At 56.6% G+C, this 19,303-nt stretch overlaps 1 protein-coding gene across 1 annotated transcript in view; it reads left to right on the forward strand.

The window, feature by feature from the left end:
- SLC8A2 (solute carrier family 8 member A2) overlaps positions 1 to 19,303 on the forward strand; it is a 53,979-nt gene that overhangs the window by 27,773 nt on the left and 6,903 nt on the right. Inside the window, exons 2-3 of the mRNA XM_026658773.1 lie at positions 13,025 to 13,128; positions 14,234 to 14,251. Coding sequence (XP_026514558.1) covers positions 13,025 to 13,128; positions 14,234 to 14,251 — 122 coding nt within the window. The remainder of the gene's footprint in view (positions 1 to 13,024; positions 13,129 to 14,233; positions 14,252 to 19,303) is intronic.

Below are 19,303 nucleotides of genomic sequence, written 5' to 3' on the forward strand. Positions count from 1 at the left end.
CCCTCCCAGAGCTGGGAACAGACCCCACCTTCGGTGCCAGCCCAGATTCCCCACGCGAGTCCTGACTTTCAGGGGGCCCCTTGCTCTCCCCACTAGGCTGTGCTGCCCCTCCATAGCACTTGGCTCCATAGCGGGGGAGCACTTTATCGCCTGGCTCCTCGGCCCCGGCTGGTAGCGTGTGCCAGGCTGAAATGGTTGGGGAGGGGGAGGTTTATCCCTCTGCTTGTTGGACATGTATCGAGCCTGTTGATCGGGAGCCGAGGGTGGCTCTTATCAGGTGCCGGCTCGGCTCGGCAGGCGTGTGGCTGTTTCTGGGGAGCACCGATAAGTGTCTCTCCCTGCGCTGTGTGTGTGTCTGTGTGTGTGTGAAAGCGACAAATCTCAGCAGACCACACGGCACTTGAATAATGGAATAATCAGTGGCAAACGCCCACGTCCCCAGCGTGTCTGTCGCGGGCTCTCGCGCCCGCTGCAGGAGTCTGGGGCCGGGGGGAGGAGCTGGTGCCTTGGCACCTAAATAAACATTATTGTTGAGAAGGGTTTAAGAAAAAACCCCACAGGTGACAGCAGATGTGAATAATCACAAGATATTTAAAGCAACAGGACACAAATCGCCACCGGTGGGGATGAGAGACGGCTTAGCAGCGGCTGGCTGCATCTCTAGTCCAGCAGGACGCTGGCTTCCTTTGTAGGAGGCAGTGCGGCCTAGTGGATAAAGTAATAGAGTCGGGAGTCCTAGGCCTGGCTCGGTCACTGGCCCTCTGGGTGACCTTGGGCAAGTCGCTTCCCGGCTCCTTGCCTCAATTTCCCCATCTGTACAGTGGGGATAATGATCCCGATCCCTTTGGTGAAGTGCTTTGAGATCCATGGTTATCTAGGAGCTAGGGATTATAATGTGTCATGGGAGTCTGTGGACCTGGATTGAATTTCCACCTCTGGCACAGACGGCTCCGTGTCTCCGTGTCTGTACGACCTTTCAGGCTTTGCCTACACACAACGATCATACCGCTGTAAATATGCTGCTCTATCATCTCCCTAGGCTGGACGCAGTTATAACAGTACAAATGTGCCGCTAATAATCATCCCCAGCTCTTCCCATCCGCAGAGCTCAAAGCGCTTTGCAAAGGAGGTTGGTATTGTTAAACCCATTGTATAGATGGGAAAACTGAGGCATGGACGGTATGTCTACACTGCATTGTAGACCAAGGTCTGTGGGACTCAGGTTGTGGACTTGGTGTTTCCAAGCCCGCGCTTGAGCATCCACACTGTCTTGTAAACCTGGGTCTCACTGTCATGCTGACACGTCCATACTGCGCCACGCAGACCTTCTGCCTCCGGTCTGTGGCTTGAGCCGCGTCCACACTGCAGAATGGCCCCGGCTTGGACCCAGGTCACAGCAGGGCTCAGGCTCTGACCGACGGCTGGCTGACCCGAGTCAGACTGATGTGTGTGTGGACGGAAGCGGGGCTTGGGCTCAAACCAGACTCAGAGCCCAGGCTGAGTGTGACATGTAGACACCCCCCCCCCCCGAGGGGAAAGGATGAGGCTGGGAATAAAACCCACTTTTCCATCCAGTCCTCTATCCACTAGGCCAAACTGCCTCCCTGTGGAGGAAGGGGACTAAGCGATACTGTGAGGGCATCCACCTGGGTAACAATATCAGCAAACAAAAATCACACCCCTTCCCTGACACAGTGATACCGGACAAAGCCTGCGTGTAGAGCAGACCTCAGTGTTTCTGTGCCTCAGTTTCCCCACCTGTTCAATGGGGAGAATACTTCCCTAGCTCGCAGGCAGGGTTGCGAGGATCAATGCATCCATTAAGCCTGCTCTATGTAAGGTTTTTGCCAGTGCCCTTAGCTACATGGGTACGAGCACATTTATCCCGGTGTCACTCCAGCCGCACTGGGGGGCGATAGCACTTGGCCTATGTAGCGGGATGGTTACCCCGCTCCTGCCCGGAGGGGTTAAAAACAGCCCGGGAGAGGGCTGGGGCTGGGGCAAGCAGGCTCAGATGGGGCCTGGGAGGGACACGGGGGGCCAGCGGCAAGCGGGACACCGGCCTGCAGAGGGCGCTCCGGAGCTGGAAAAAGAGCTAATTCCCAGGAAACCAGCAGGAGGCGCCGCAGGGGTGGGTCCTGCCCCCGCTACAGCCTATCCCACAGTCGTTAAAGCCATGTGGCTCGGGGGTGCCCTGAGTGTGAGCTGCTCAGGGCGACCAGACAGCAAGTGTGAAAAATCAGGACAAGGGGAGGGGGTCAATAGGCGCCTATATGAGACAAAGCCCCAAATACCAGGACTGTCCCTATAAAATCGGGACATCTGGTCCTAGTTGCCAGGGTACCGGCCACTTTCTTTTGCTGTGAGTGCCTCCCTCTCCTTTTTCTCTGGCTAGATCTCTCTCCTCCTTTCATCTCTCTCATGGATTTCTCGCTCGCTTTTCCCTGAGCGTCTCGCCGCTGGAGCGCACACGGGATTCAACCCCAGCGCTCCTGAGGCAGCGCCAGGGGGGCAGTGGTTCTGCTGCCGTCGCGGCTGCAGGCTGTGAAAGCTAAGGGCCCTGCACACCCAAATCTCATCGCGGGACGGTTGGATCCAATCAGTAGCCGCTTCTGCGCTTCTCCTTGAGGAGTTTGCACAGGTGTTTTTTGGCAGGCCCTGCCCCGGGACCCCCCTTCCCGGGCTGGCGAGCCGAGGCAGGATTCCTGGTGGGCGCCGTGGCCCTTGGAGGTGCTTCTGAGGCGCGTCGGAGGTTTTAAGCGGTGCCCGTGGTTGCTCTGTGGAGATTTAGCCGGGGGAGAAGTGAGCGAAGATGATGCCTGCTGGGCAGAAACCAATGGGCCTTTCAAAGGCAGGGGAATGGGTAGGTCTCACCCCTCCAGGCAGTTGTGAAGCTGGTTATTGCCGTGGTACGGACGGCTGGCACAGCGGCCACCCAGCAGCAGATAATAACCAACCTGAACTAGCGACCCTCCCTAGCGAGGGTGGACTTAATTCTGCCTGTACAGGGGGTGGAGTTACATAGCCACGCCCACAAAAGAGGTGGAGCTCTATAGGACTTTCCTCCACAACGGGGCGGAGCGATATAGCCCTTGCCCATAAAGAGGGCGGGGTTAAACTACTCCTCCCATAAAAGGAGTGGGAAGGTCACCTGGCCCCGCCCCCAAAGGGGGTGGGGTTACATGGCCAGGGCCGCCCAGAGGATTCAGGGGGCCTGGGGCAAAGCCCCTTCCATAAAAAAAAGTTGCAATACTATAGAATACTATATTCTCGTGGGGGCCCCTGTGGGGCCCGGGGCCTGGGGCAAATTGGCCCACTTGCCCCCCCTCTGGGCGGCCCTGTACATGACTCCACCCCCAAAGAGGTTGGCGTTCTATGACACTTAGAGGGAGGAGTTGTATGACTCCTCCCCAAAGGGGGTGGAGCTACATAGCCCCACCTTCAAAGGAGGGTGGAGCCAGATGGTTCTTTCCAAAAGAGATGGCGCCCCAGCCCCCAGTGGCGTAGCTAGGAGTGGAAATCCGGGTGGGCGCTGACTTTCGGGGGGACGGACTCTGCACCGAGACACCCAGCTCAGTGCGTCCTCTCCTGGGAGCGCTGCAGAGAGACCGGCCTCCCGCCGAGCGGGGGATGAGCCGTGCAGAGAGCCACCTGCTAGCTCAGCGTCTCCCCCGACGCCCTCTCCCAAGCCCTGGGGTCCCCCAGGCGCAAGGCTTCACCTGCCGAGCTGGGCACACGCACGGGGCCAGGCAGAGCTGCCGGGGTGTCGCTTTCTGAAGGGCGGGCGCCGAGCTCCGGCCTGGATTGCAGGTGCCCGAGTGACGCTCCGGGCCACTGTGCAGCACCACAGACCCCTGCTCCGATCTGGGCGGGCCTGGGATGCTCAGTGGGTGGGCCGCAGCCCACCCCGGCCCACCTGTGGCCATGCCCCTGACAGGCCCCACTTTATTAAAAGCCCATTGGGTCCAATGCCTCTGCCTTGATCCCGCTGCCAGGCGAGGGGCCTAGGAGCGGTGCCGGCTTCTGCTGAAAGCGGGGACACCTGGAAGCTCTAGCCGGCCCGGCTGCAAAGCCACGAGGTCACGCCGAGGGCAGGGATTTGGAAGAAGAGCGTGGTGGGGTGGAGGACACCAGCCCCTCCTTCCCCAGCACCTAGCCTCAGGGACGGGGGTCAGACAGATGAATCATTCACCCGAAGCCCATCTGTCTGTCTGTCTCTCCCCACCCCTTCAGATTTCAGTTCCAGCGCCCCCCCTCCCCCTGGCACACTCCTCTCTTTTCTCCTCTCCCCTCCCCCCACAGCCTCGATTGCTGGCCGCCCATCCCGCTCCCCTTACCAGCCTCAGTCACTGATTCCTCTGTGCTTAATGTCAAGGAGGAGGGATGCGGGTTGCCATGGTGATCCTTCCCTGCTGATGGGGAAAGACTTCAGTTTAAAGGCACCTGGCATCTCAGGGTCTCTTGATTCCCTTTAAGTGACTCTCTGGGGCAGGTAGGATAAAAAACGGGTTCAAGTTCCCTCAGTCGGAGCAGAGGTGGGTGGTTCCTGCGTCGGAGAGGCAAAATCCGTACGGGACGGGGGAATGCACAAGCAATGACTGAGGCACCCAGGGGGTGACAAAGCCCAGTGGAACTTCAGAGCAGCATCACAGCTTAGATCCACCTGCTCCAAGAGCCCCCAGCTCCTTAAGCGCAAGGAGAATCCCCCTGAGCAGTATAGGGCTTATGACACACATTAGAGCAATTCTGATTCCATCCTGTAGAGGGCAGGGGTACAGCTCACACAAACACACATGCCCAGCTCATGAAGATGCTCGGCACCACGCCGCATCAGGCCTGGAGTGTGCTCTGGGGTAGGTGGGCAGTGGGGTCTAGTCAAGCGATCTGGGTTCTTTTCCTGGCTCCGACTTCCTGGGTGACCTTGGTTAAGTCACTTCCCCTCTGTTTCGCCAGCTACCTTTTGTCTGTCTTGTCTAGTTACACTGTGAGCTCTTCACAGCAGGGACTGTCGGGGTCTGGGCAGCGCTCGGCCCGACGGGGCCCTGATCTCGGTCGGGGTCTGGGCAGCGCCCGGCGCGACGGGGCCCTGATCTCGGTTGGAGTCTGGGCAGCACTCGGCCCGACGGGGCCCTGATCTCGGTTGGGGTCTGGGCAGCGCCCGGCGCGACAGGGCCCTGATCTCGGTTGGGGTCTGGGCAGCGCCCGGCGCGACAGGGCCCTGATCTCGGTCGGGGTCTGGGCAGCGCCCAGCACAATGGGGCCACTAGACAGAACGGTAATACACCTAATAATAATAATAATGGGGTTGAAAAGGCTGAACTGGGGAGAGCGGGAGGAAGAGGAGAAGAGAAAGAAAAGCCGTTTCTGAGCAGCCTGTGTGCAGGGGGAGGCAGAGAAGGATGGGTTTGGGAAGCATCAGGGGATAGACAGACAGGGAAGGGGGCCGGGCACATCTCTGGGGAGTGGGAGCTGGAAGCAATCCGTCCCCCCGCTAAGAACCAAGCGCGGGAGCTGCGTTAGCATCAGCCGAAGGGCCTGACGGGCCTGGCGAGAGGTGTGAGCACGCCAGCCCCCGAGGACCTGCCGGGAAAGCGTCCGGAAGATTGAGCGGCGCCGGACAGATTGGAGTCAAGCAGGACGTTCGCTGGAGACCAGAGAACAGCGAGCTCGGAGGGGTGAATCCTGAGCTGAACGCCTCCTCGTGGGAATCGGTGCAGCTCCATTGCTGTCAATGGGGCCAGTTCTCCAGCCGGTGCCAATCGGTGTCGAAGGGGTTACACCAATGGACAGCTGCGGAGGCTCTGACTCAGCATCTGTGGTGTCTCTTCAGCGGCCAGCCCCCCTACGCCCTGCAGGGTAAAGGCGGGCATGGAGTCTCTGGAGCCAGCCGCAGCAATCTTTGTTCCGCAGTCCAGGCCCAGAGCATGGTGGTTAAAGCACTAGACAGGGGATCTGCATTCAGTTCTTGCTCTGCCACTGATACAAGCAGAATACGGCATGTCTCCCGGCCTCAGTTTCCCCATCTGTGCAATGGGGTATATTCCTTGCTCTGTCTGCCTTCTCTTCAGGCCGGGGACTGTCTCTCACTGTGTATACGCCGCGCCTGGCACAATAGGGCCCCGATCCTCTGTTTGGTCCTCAGCACTGCTGTAATACACCTAATAAATGCCAAACTCCTCAGCGGCTGGACCCGTCTCCAGACAGAGCTGATGAGAGTTCTGTCAGATTTCAATGGGCTAACGAACGGGGGGAGAGGGGAAGCCAGAGAGGAGGAAATGCGATAATTAAGTGAGATGAAAAATCACAGATGGGGTAGCAGCCAGCATGCAAGCTGGCCCCTGGCCAAAGGGAGGTAATTTACAAGCTCACGAGCTGCCTTAGCATTTGGGGTCACGGCATCGTTCAAAAATCATGAGACTGGCCCCCGAAATCGTGAGCCTGGCTTAAACATCACGAGATTCTTTGGTAAAAGAAGAATACGCCCAGGGTTCTTTTTCTTGGCTGTCTCGTTTCTGAGTCTGCCGGGCGGATATTGTTCCAGCTTTTCCCCACAACCCAGAGGGCTGGAAACTGACTTCTTAAAAAAATTCAAGCTGAGATTCTGGTGGAAACTCAGGACTCCAGACACCACCTGCTACACGACTCGCAATGAAATCACATGAGCTGGCAACACCGGCCAGTTGCCGCGAAGGATTTTAAGAGAGCCGGGATGAGCCAGTGGTTAAGCCTAGACCTGCCACTGAAATGCAGCCACGTCTGGAGTGGGGCATGCCCACTGCTTGCAAAGCTGCACACGTGCTCTCCATCACAGGCTGGGACCCAGGTTTCAGCCTCTGACCTCTAGTCCAGACAGCGACCCCTGTGAGCCAAAGGAGAGACTCCATTAACCGCCAGCGGTAGTAGGCTGTTCTCTACACGGACCAGCCACTAGAAGGGGACGTGATACACTTTGCAACTGGGCGGGAGGTGAAGGAGACTCTTGGCAGTTGAGTTTGTAGTAATGGGGCTGCTGCTCCGGCGGGGCTGCCTGCTTTTGAAAGAAGGTGACTCTAAAGCTTCAGCAGATGCTTATTCACGCGAGCTTTGTGTGCCGAAATGGCGCCGGCCTTGGCCAACACAAAGGCTGAGCGGGAGCAGGGGAGTTGTTCCAGGGCTTTTCAGACGTGAGCTGCAGGGTAGGAGCCGTATTTCAGCCGGCTGGGAGCTCTCAAGGGGCGCTCCCCGTGCTCTGGCTTGTAGATGCCGCTGCGGAAGCCGGGTGCGTGTGGCTGGGCCTGGTACCCGTGTGGGCATTGGGAACCCAGCAGTGCCCCCCAGGCGCCCGTCACGAGAGCCAACCCAAATGTGCCAGCTCCGTTGCTGGAGAAGCCCGGCCCCACACTGAGCCCGGCTCTCAGTCCCGCTCCCATAGCGAAATGGGGCCTTAAGGTGGATGGAAAGGACCCTGAGATTCCTGCCCCCCTCCATGCAGGGAGCCTCCGAGGCCAGTGTGGAGCTGCTCAAGGGGCCCTGCGCCCAACGGGCTCACAGTCCCTGGCGTAGAGGGTGCATCGGGGGCGTGGCTGGGGTGCACTGAGCTGTGGCTGTTCTCTGCCCCCCATGTGATGCCGTCGAGGAGCTAGAGAGAACCACGGGGTCTGTTCAGCATCCAGCAGGCTCAGTCGAGAATCCCCGTGAAGTTCCCCCCAGCCCGGGCCTAGCTCTTTCCTCCAGCACCCCCTGGTTTCTTCCTCTGGCACCTCTTTAAATGTCACATGTGGGAAACTGGATTATGATTGCCTCCCCGCTGGAGTTTATGATGCCTGGGCGGCGAAGGCTGCTGCAGCAGCGTGGGTGTGCAGCCAGAGAAAAATATCGGCGCTTTCCTTCTCAAGTGGCTTCGTGGATCCGCCTCCAAACACACAATGGCATCACGAGGCGAAGGAGTGGGAAGGGGCTCTCGCTCCCCAAGGGATGCCGCGGGAGTGGTGCGATCCAGCCCGCCGGAGCTGCAAGCTTCTGCCACTGCTGGGATGAGTTGGAGCGTTCTCAGGTGCGAAATCGGCACATGGGCGTCCCTTCCGCTCCATGTTTTATGTTCCCCAAATCTCATGCTTCAGGGCTGCAGCTGGTCTCCGGCGGGGGTCAGGAAGGAAAGAAAACGTCTCCAGTGTATTCTGTTTTATTTTTAACCCTTTCCCGGAAGGCTGCAGATGGGACACTGGCCAAGGGTGGATTGGTGCTCTGAGCTCACGGTCTGACTAATCCAAAGCTGGGGAAACTGAGGCACAGAGTGGGGAAAGTCACGGATTAGGGATCAAACCCAGGCGTCCTGGCCCCCGAACCCATTGGCCTTCCTACTAGACCACACAGCCTCTAATCCTTGTCAATTTGCTCCTTGAATGCCAGGCACTTGGGAGAAGAGGCAGTTTCTCATGACTCAGGAATATGAAGATGTTTCGGATTTTTTTTTTTAATAACAAACAGTGGGTGGAAGGCAATGAATAATTACCGCAAAAGGCAGCTACTCTGTCGAGCCGCAGAGAGAATATAGACATGAAAATGAGTCAGAGGGGTTGGGGGGGGGATATAGGATGGGAGAGGGATCTGCGGGAAATGGATGGGCTGTGAGAGAGACTGGGATGAACGGAGAGTGGATGCAGGAGGAGGGGGAGGAAAGGAATGTTCTCCTGTTTGCTGCCCTAGCTTGATCCAATCACTAAAGGCTAGAGGGAGTCGGGGAAAGGACTAGTATGGCTAGTCCAGGATAATATACCTATTCTGGAATAAGCCCCCCATGTGGACATTCTCTGCCGGAATAAAAGTGATTTTGTTCCAGATTAATTACTCTGTGTTGTGTCTGATAGAGAGTCCAAATGGGGAGATATTGCAAAATAGCCATTCTGGTCAATTTGCCCATGTAGACAAACCCAACTGAGATCAGGGCCCTGTCGTGCCGGGCGCTGCCGAGACCCTGACTGAGATCAGAGCCCCATCGTGCCAGGCACTGCACAGACCCCAACTGAGATCAGGGCCCCCATTGTGCCAGGCGCTGCACAGACACAGACCGAGAAACAGTCCCTGCCCCGCAGAGCTTCCACTCTAAATAGGAAGGATCATTCTTCCCATTTTACAGATGGGGAAACCGAGGCACGAAGCAACTTGTGCAAGATCGCCCAGGTGAGAACCGAACCTAGATCTCCTGAGTCCATGCCCAGTGCCTTCACAACGAGGCTGTCACCGGCTCCTGCACCTTAGCCCTGAAGCGGGAAGGCAAGCCATAGAGTTGTCTTTCTGTCTTGGGGCACAACATTTAATTGCTGTTGGTTCTAGGGGCGCTGGGCTGCAGGGGGTGGGGGCTCAGCAGGGGGCCAGGGATACGGTGCTTCCGGAGGCTGGTTCAACAGGGATACATGTGTGGAGGGGGAGCTGCAAGGGGTCTTGCTTTAAAGAATGGACGACAGAGACAAGGTAGCAATAGAGGACCTGATTCTCTGGTCCTGTGCTTGGGGCAGAGACAGGGTGGGTGGGAGCTTAAAGCCTCCATTGCTCTGACAGCACCCTGCCTCTCCCCTCCCCCACAGTGTCAATTAGAGCAGCCCCAAGGCTGCTCTACCTCATGCTCCATTCCCCCATATGGGCCCTGAGGGGCAGAGAATAGCCACAGTGCAGTGTGCTCTGGCTGGGAGCAGAGCCCTCACACCAGAGGCCCTCTGCATAGGTGGGGGGAGATTGGCAGGGGCCCCTTCCCCCGCAGAGTTGCGTGGAGGGGTCTGAGTGTGATGGGGAGCCAGGCGCAGAGGCTTGGGGGCTGGGGATCAGAATCCGCGGAGGAACTCAGAGGGTTCAAAGGTCTATTTTCTTCTCTCCTTGATTTATTGTCTTTCTCCTTCCCTCTCTCCCGGAAAGAACACCCCCACCCCCACACCCGCTTAGCACCGATCCCCGCCGCTGATTTCCCCCCGGTTGCCTCGCTGTGCTTACAGAGTTTGGAAAAGGCCAAGAAAGAGGTTTGCAAAGGGAGATCCCCCCCCCCACCTTTGGCTTCTGGCAGGGCCGTAGCAACAAAGAACGTGGCCCCCTCCGAACATATGTCCGGGCGGGGCCCCTTACAATGCAGAAACTGGAATGCGGTATTTATTTTGCCACTTTTAGGGGCCCCCTTCCTTGCGGGGCCCCCTCCGGTCGGAGGGTACGGAGGGCGCTCGCTACGCCTCTGGCTTCTGGGGAGGAAAAAACATAAACCGAAAACTCTCATCTCAGAGCCGCAGATTAAATTATTCATCGGCAAATTATCTCCCTCCTCCGGTTTGCCTGGAGATTGTTCTGCCTGCAGATGAGCCTTCCCTTAATCAAATTGGCTCCCCGGGCGGGGCGGGCGGTGAGTAGCACCAGACGAGACAATTGGCAGTTCTCACACCGGGAGGGCCCCCAGCCCGGATTCCCCCAAGATCAGGGGCTGATTGATTGCAACCCCCCTGCTGTGTAGCTCGCGGAGCACAAGGGAGGGGAGCGTGTGTGGGGAAGGCGTGGCCAGACCCCCAGCCTCAGACCCATAGCCGCTAAGGTACCCGCTTTGCACCAGACCGGGGGGGGGTGGGGGGAGATGCTATCCGTTTCCATGGACACTCCTGCTTCTGGTTGCTAGGGAACCATACTGGGGAAGCAACGTTCAATGCTTTGGGAGACTGGTACCACCCCAGCCCCAATGTGCCCTGGAGAATCGCTTGGCCGAGCTCGCTCGTGTGGCTTTCAAGAGGGAGGGTAGAAGGCCGAACTCCCGGCCGTCCTGCTCCAGCAGACCCCGGGCCTGGAGCTAAAGGAGAATCGCCCTGGCGGTGTAGGGACCTGACACGCGGCTGAGAAGTTCTGATTCCCTGCAGTAGGTGGTGGTGGTGCACCACTGCCCCCTTCCCCAGGACAGAAGCATGGTCCTGAACTCCACTCGCGGGGCGGGGGCGTAGGTCAAACCCCTCCCCTCGGCATCTGTTATTGCCTAGCTTCGGCAGCTCCCCGCCAAGCAGGCCGGCTTCTCCTAGGTGCCCAGGGGTCTGTCTCCCGCCCCTGGCCCATTCGTTGTCTGGAGATCCCGCGTGCCCAGCGCTGGCTTTGTGCAGCGCTCGACGTGACAGGGCCCTGATCTCGGTCGGGATCTGTGCAGCGCCCGGCACAGCAGGGCCCTGATCTCGGTCGGGATCTGTGCAGCGCCCAGCACAGCAGGGCCCTGATCTCGGTCGGGGTCTGGGCAGCGCCCGGCACAGCAGGGCCCTGATCTCGGTCGGGGTCTGGGCAGCGCCTGGCCCGATGGGGCCCTGATCTCAGTTGGGGTCTGTGCAGCGCCCGGCACAGCAGGGCCCTGATCTCGGTGGGGGTCTGGGCAGCGCCTGGCCCGATGGGGCCCTGATCTCGGTAGGGGTATGGGCAGCCTTTCCTCGGGCGTCGCCTTTAGCCCCGGGTGATGGGGCTCAGGCACTGGCTTCAGCCCCGAGTCCCAGCAAGTCTAACGCCAGCCCTGGTGTCCTATTAAAATGGGGTTGTGACCCACTTTGGGGCCTTGACCCAGAGTTTGAGAACCACTGATTAAATAACAATAACCATCTTGCTCCATTGAAGTATCCCACCCTCGACCAGTCCTTAGTCTGGGCCCATCCTGAGCAGGGCTGAGCAACCAGGACGACGTAACCTGTTCTTAGAGTCTGTATTAATTATATTGATTACTTAAGAATCCCCAGTTATCACTTTGAGGGTTGGCAGGTTCTTGCCCCAAGATCAGGCCCAGTGTTATTAAAATTATTATACAGACGGTAACCCCGACGTGCACAGATGCAACACTCCCACGCTAGGAACTCTTTTATATTCACAAATATAGTTTATTAATACATTCAGCGCAGTGTCAAAGACCCCAGCTCAGGCAGATGGAGATACGACGGAATGTCCATCTGCACATCCATCTCCTCACCCCATCTCCTGAAATGTCAGCCATCGTCTTCCTCATCACCATCACCTTCCTCCTCATCACCAGTGCCCGTCATCCTGGCACCTCCCAACGACTGCAGCTCTCTCTCCTACCGCCCCTAGGCTGCGATGCCCCTTTGTAATATGTGACGCTGGCGCTGTTATGTTCAATGCATATTCAGTGGGCGATTTTTCCCTTCTCTTATTTGTATTTCCTCACGTCGCTAATGTTGGGGTGTCTTTTTCCTATAGGTTGGTATAGCAATGATCTCAACTTATTATATACGTCCAGTCATTACCATGGCCCTTTTGTGGTTAGGTATCACATTGGTTATTTCGATCCTAAGTGGTTCTTTCCAAGTTCCAAGTTGTGGGGCAACTGGTAAGTTTAAAGGGTCTGAACCTAGGAAAGGCCCTGTGCCAACCTGCTTTAACGCATCCTCTATGGTAAAGGTCGCAGTCATACATGGACCTTATGCTTTAGCTCCATCTATCGAGGTGAAAGGTCCCAGACGTCTGTCTGCTCACTTTGCCTTAGTTCACCATACAGAATGTGGCCTGAAGATCCCTCGAGTTACAGCCAAAATATACCCTAATATAAACCTGTTATAATCAAACAAATCATCACACTTACAAGAAAATAAGAAACGAGATATATAGGCAAGCAAGCAGGCGAGCCTTAAATGTGTCTCACGGACCTGTTACGTATGTCAGTTGGTTCCCAGGACACGTCTGTGGTTGAATTATTTACCTGTGATCAGAACTTCCCCTTAAAAACTCTATTTTCAGCTCCCCAAATGCTTGGGGGTTTTCCATTGGGTCGTTTAGCTGTGCAAAGTTCATACGTCTTAAGCCTTATGCTAATTTGCGGAAGCTGATGTCTTACAAGATACAGGCCTGTAGGTTTCTTGCATTGCTGCTGACTAGAACGCAAAGCAGTGAATAGAATAAAGCAAACTAGCCATCTGGGCTACAGTGGCCCCAGAGAGGTGGCGATTTCCACCCCCCCCCCATACCTGTCTCTCCCCTGCCTGCAGCCCAGGCCGCCGGTTCTGCTGACACCGCTCTCTGGTTCTCTCTGTCTCGGCAGGAAAAGCCTGCAGGTGAAGATTGTGGACGATGAAGAGTATGAGAAGAAGGACAACTTCTTCATCGAGCTGGGGCAGCCGCGCTGGCTGAAACGGGGCATCTCGGGTAAGGGGGGCACCTGCTTCCATCTCCAGGCTGGAGTCGGGGATCCCTGCTTCTCCGCTCACCTGGTCTAAAGCCGGGGTGGGCCAGTTTGCCACCAGCTCCCTGTCCCTCTGTGGAGCGAGGCGGCATGTCCCATTGTGAGGGCAATCGCAGTCAGGACTCCTGGGTTCCAGTTTTGGTGGGGGGAGTGGGGTCTAGTGGTTAGAGCAGGGGAGGGGGCTGGGAGCCAGGACTCCTGGGTTATATCCCCGGCTCTGGGAGGGGAGTGGGGTCTAGTGGTTAGAGCTGGGGGGCTGGGAGCCAGGACTCCTGGGTTCTATGCCAGCTCTGGGAGGGGAGTGAGATCTCATGGTAAGAGCATGGGCGGGGGGAGGGAGCCAGGACTCCTGGCTTTGAGAGGGGAGTGGGGTCTAGTGGTTAGAGCAGGATGGGGGGCAGGGCCGGGAGTCGGGACTCCTGGGTTCTGTGTATTCATGGCTCTTGGGAGGGGAATGGGGCCTAAGGGTTCGATCGGGGCGAGCGTGAGTCAGGACTCCTGGGTCCTGCTGCCCGTTGTGGGTGGCGGTGGTGATTTCAGGACATTGTGCAGGGCAGGCTGAGCCAGGGAGCAGCAGGAGATGTCAAACGCCCCAGATTTCTTGAAGGGGCAACATGAGAAATTCTGCTTGGCGAACAACCCTCGCTTGCATCCTGCCTGGCCGGAGGCCTTGCCCAGGGATTTGGATGCATGTGCGTTATGAATCCAGTTGATCAGAGCCAGCTGCTCCGGCCCCAGCATAGGAGAGAGGACAGGGCTAGAGAAACCGGACTGGAGAGATCAGAGGCTCAGTGGATGGGGATGCGTCTCTGGTCGCTGTGCCGGTTGTGACTAACTCGTATTACAACCTGCTACCCGTTCAGGGGAACAAGTTTGTCAGCCCGGTTCCTTGCGGGCAGGAGCCCAGCTGGGAAAAGCCCAGCTTATGGGCGATTGCCCCACTCACCCCACTTCTGAGCCCGGCCTCCTGCCTTCAGCCGGGATCTTCCCTCTGGTTCCCCTCTGCGCGGCGCTGATCCGCTGGTCGGGCTCACGGCATGTTCTTTCTCCCTCTCTCTCTCTCTGCAGCTCTCTTGCTAACTCAAGGTAAGACCCTTTCTCCTCACCTCGTCCTCTCCTCCATTCTGCCCTCCCTCGCCCATCTATCCCCCAGCCTCCCCAGTGCGGGGGTCTCCAGGGGGCCGGGGCGCGGGGGGACTCCCAAGCCGTGTCGGCCGCCCATCGGAAGAGCAGAACTCACGCCGGGAGTGGGAAGTGCCGGAGAGAGAGGCTCCCGCTTTCTATTAAGGTTCCACGCCCAGCGGCTTAGGAAGGGTAAATACGTAACGAAGAGATGGGTAGCGCCATAGGCTCCAAGACCAGACGGGATCATTTCTCACCATAGACTCATGGAGCTGTCGGGCGGGAAGGGACCTTGACTGGTCATTAAATCCAGTCCGCTGCACTGAGACAGGACCAAGCCAACCTAGACCGTCCCTGACGGGTCTGTCCAACCTGTTCTTCAAAACCTCCCGTGACCGGGATCTCACAGCCCCCCTTGGACGCCTGTCCCAGAGCTTAGAGCTTTTCCTAATATCTCACCTAAATCTCCCTTGCTGCGGTTCGCGCCCATGACTTCCTGTCCTACCTCTAGCAGACGTGAGACCAATGGATCACTGTCCTCTTTAAAACATATCTCCCACCCTGCCCCTCCAGTCGTCTGTTCTCCAGACTAGACGTGCCCAGTTGTTTTAACCTCCCCTCCTAGGTCAGGCTTTCTAAAGCTTTCCTCCGTTTGGTTGCTGTCCTCTGGACTCTCTCCAATTTGCCCCCATCTTTCCTAAATCACGGTCCCCAGAATGGCACCCAGCATCCACAAGGGTGACCAGACGTCCCGTTTTGGCCAAGCCAGGCCCCTTTTTTAAGCCCTGTCCTGGCCACCCTGACTATTTTTTTGGCAAAAGTGGGCATGTAGTTGGCAGGAGCCAACGGGACAAACGCCCACTTGTGAAAAAACATGGGGTGGGCACCCCTAGCGGGGCAAGGAGGGGTGAGCAACTCCAGCCCCATGGAGGGAGCAGGCCGGGCTTGGATGAGAGCCCTGCACCTGGGGGATGCAGGGCTCTGGCCACTGACTCAGGTCAGCCTCATGCGTGGGGAGCTAGGGGGGCAGGGTATGGGCCAGCCCCATGCATGGGGCGGGGGGGGGAGAGACAGGGCTCCTCTGAGGCTCCCCAGTGCCGAGCAGAGAGGGACAGTTACCTCCCATGTCTTACATACAACACTCCTGTTCACACACCCCAGAACGACACGCACCTTTTTCACAACTCCATCGCATTGTTGACTTGTATTCAATTTGTGATCCACTCCACCCCGTCTCCTGTTCAGTCATACGACCCCCGCCCCCCAGCCAATCCTTCCCCATTTTGTGGTTCTGCATTTGATTTTTCCCTCCCCTAAGTGAGGGACTTTGCCCTTGTCCTTATTGAATTTCCTCTTGTTGATTTCTGACCAATTCCCTAATTTGTGAAGGGCGTTTCGACTTCTAGTCCAATCTCCTCCGGAAGGCAAGCCAGAGACCTTCCCGGATTAGTTGCTGTTTGGACTAGAGCAGAAATGTTTTAGAAACATCTTGATTTCAAAATGGCCAGTGATGGAGAATCCACCAGGCCCCCGGATACGTTTTCCCACTGGTTAATTACCCTCGTTGTTAAAAATGTGCACCTTAATTCCAGTCGGAAATGTTTCCAGCTTCAACTTCCAGCCAGTGGCAAGTGGCACTTTAATAAACAGCAGCACAACAGATTGCCGGTAATAACTTATGACACCTTCTTCCGACGTGCTGCCTGTAACATGCACGGCTCACGTCTGGGCCCTTCTGGTAACAGCTGTTGATCGGTCGTTAACTCTTTGTAAGCCATTGATGAATGGAACCGTAATACAAAGCACTCCGAGGCCATGATATGACCCGTTCATTATTATGAAAAATGGATTGGCATCATAACGAGGTTTAATTGTCTCTGTATATTCAGGCCTTGTAGAAACAAGATGGGGATGACTCGGGGGGTGGGGTGGGGAATGTCTATAATGCAGGTTTCATATGTGTCCTCCATGGCTTAACGTGTGTCCTCCATGGCTTACCACGTGTGTTCTCCATGGCTTAACACATGTTTCCAGGCTCACCACATGTTGTCCATGGCTTACCACGTGTGTTCTCCATGGCTTATCACCTGTTCTCCATAACTTAACATGTGTTCTCCATGGCTTGCCATGTATTCTGAGGCTTGCCACACGTTCTCCATGGCTTGGCGCCAGCGGGCACAGACAGGAGTGAGACCTGTGCACAGCTGGAAGCCAGCTACTGCTACGTGTAGGGCGGGCCCCGAATACTTCAGTAAAGGGGTCTGGGGAGGACAGAAAAGTTCTCCCATGATACACTGCAAAGCAATGCCCAGAGCAGCTCCAGGCCCTCAGAACCCTGGGATATGCCCCTAGCACCAAACCCAGATAATGGCAGCGCCAGCGTGGACGTGGCTCCCCCGGTGTGGGCATGGGTAGTGGGGGACCCTTGCAGGCGGGCGGGCGTCGGCCTGCACATCGGCTAAGCCAAACGTTTTGACCAAAATTCCCGCCCCACCCCCCCAAAAAGTGGGCCCCAAACCGCACAATATCCCATTTTCAGCGGGAAATGTTCCATTTTAAAGCATTTGTTTTTCTGATGGAAAAAACAGGCGATATCATGGGCTTTCCTTCGGACAATTTGCTTTGTCGAAAAGCCGGTTTTCCGCCAGGGAAGAAAGTTTGGATGGACCGTTCCCTACCCACCCTAAAAATGTACTCTGGCCTCGTCTTATAGTTGCCAACAGGGGGTGTCCATGGGCTGTGTGTTTGGCTGGCCGCCTGCAGGCGCCCCCCGGGCAGATAAAATGCTCCGTCCTGGTGGCTGTCGGTGTGGCTGGGCCGGGCTTGGTAGCAAAGGAAGAGGGGGCCGGCCTGGGAGAGGGCAGCCCAGGAGACCTCGAATAGTGCAGGGAACTTTGCAGGCAGGAAACCAGGGGCTGGGGATGGGGGACAAGCTGGGACTGAGAGCGATTGAGGGGGTGTGTGTGCGTCTGTGGGAGGGAGCGTGGGAGTGTGAGGATTGTGGTGATGTGTGTGCGTGTTGTGGGCCTGGGTGTGTGGATTGTGGGGCTGAGTAAGTGTGGATTGTGTGTCTGTCGTGGAGACGTGCGTACCTCTGGCACGGGCCACCGTCGGAGGCTGGGTACTGGGGAGAACGGACCCAGCACGGCGGTTCTGAGGTGCTTGTGGAAAGTCGTGCAATGGTGTTGTGAACCCCACGGGGTTACCCGCTTCTGAAACTTGGCAAATGCCAAAAACCCCCGCTCCGCGAGGCTTGCCAAGAGCTCCTGGTGGGGTCAAGTGACCGGCGCTGATGTAGAGACAATGATTCCAGCAAGGGGACTGAAGTGGTTTGGGCATGTTGGACAGATGTCAAACATCCCACGTCCCTGGACAAGCCCTTGTGTGGCTGCCACCTGGCGGAAGATGGCAAAGAGGAGGACAACCGATGATATACAGCAAAGATGTCGCTGTCATGGAAACGGGACAATACCCGAGCAACAAACGTGGCATTAGACAAGCCAGTTCACCCCAGCTGGGGAGCTGGCCTCATGGCCTCCAATAGATCCCGGCTGAGACCAGCTGGAGATCTGGGATCGCTGATTGGGTCACTTCACCTTGGTCTCCAACCCCAGCTCTCTGGGTTAGGAAAGTATTTGCAAACGCTGGAGGCTGAGTCACCCGAGGAAAACCCAGGTTCAGTGGCGGCCTGAATCCTTTTGAAATTGCACCAAAGCTGAAGCAGGAAAGGAAGACCCGGCAGCCCAGCGGGGCAGGGCTCCAGCCCTCTGAAGTGTCCTCGACAACATCCTCCTTAGATGGCTACTGGGAGGGGACACACACACCTAGAGATGGACCCAGATGGTCGTTATCTAGCTCCCGCGGCGAATGGCACACGTGGCTGGAGGTTAATTTCCTTCCTGGGAAGCATCAAAATGGGTTGTCCCTGCGCTACAGCAAAGGTGCAGGTGTGCACCCACCCACACATGCACTGCTTTGCAGAACACCCCTACAAACGTAGGCAGAACACACATGCAAAGCACACATTTCTTTGACCCGGTTGGGTAACCAAAACTTGGGGCCCTGGGGGGTTAGATCTGGGAAGAGGAGAACTTGAGGCTAGAGTCAGGTATTTCTTTGATGCAATCCTGTTTAATTACAAGGAAGGTATAGACTCCTGTTCCCTTGAAACGCGGGAGGGAATCAAATAACAGGAGACAGCCACTTTGCTCGCAGTTCCAAGCCCCTTTCCAGGCAGCACGCTGTCCCAAAATCCTCTCCGCTTTTTCTCAGGGCCATCCTACCAATCCTGCTTCCTTCTCTCTCTCTCCGTGTCTCTGGTCTTCCAGCCTCTCTGTCACTTTACGCGCACAAACCTTCATAAAACAGCGTCCTCTCTGCCCACATACGCCTTGCATGGGTCTGCGTTTTCGACAGGGACATCTGCCCATGTTTTGAGTGGAGGCTACTGTTTTAGGGTCCTCACTGAATAGCTTCTTACAGCGGCTACCCCCAACACATAACATATGACTATATGTACGTGCCCACACGTGCTGGCCATGACACATAAACTCAGATGCCCACATATGCAAACATATGTACACATGTGCCAACACAAATCATGCATACACCAGTTCTTGCACACACCTGTCCACCCTAACATGCATGGACTCATGCACACACATGTAAACACACACACACAGCTGTAAACCTCCACATAGAAGCATGAAATACACACTCACAAGTTTTATACATGCCAAGTTAAATGAAAAGTAAATTACAAAGCAGATGTTTGTGGAGCGGTCCCCAGGCAGCTCAAGAAACAGGCTACAGCCAAGTATTAGGGGCATAAAATATTCGAAACCTTTCAAGTGGTTTTAGAAATACTAAATGTTCACTCTGCCCTTTAAAAGGATTTGATATAGGAATAATGTTGGAACAAAATTTCCAGAACCGTGACGTATCCCTTAAGGGAGCAAGTGCTGGATTCTGGTTAGAGCAGGGGGGCTGGGAGCCAGGACTCCTGGGTTCTCTTCC

Source organism: Terrapene carolina, unplaced genomic scaffold (assembly GCF_002925995.2).
Source record: "Terrapene carolina triunguis isolate 2854851 unplaced genomic scaffold, T_m_triunguis-2.0 Scaffold517, whole genome shotgun sequence".
Classification (NCBI taxonomy): Eukaryota; Metazoa; Chordata; order Testudines; family Emydidae; genus Terrapene; species Terrapene triunguis.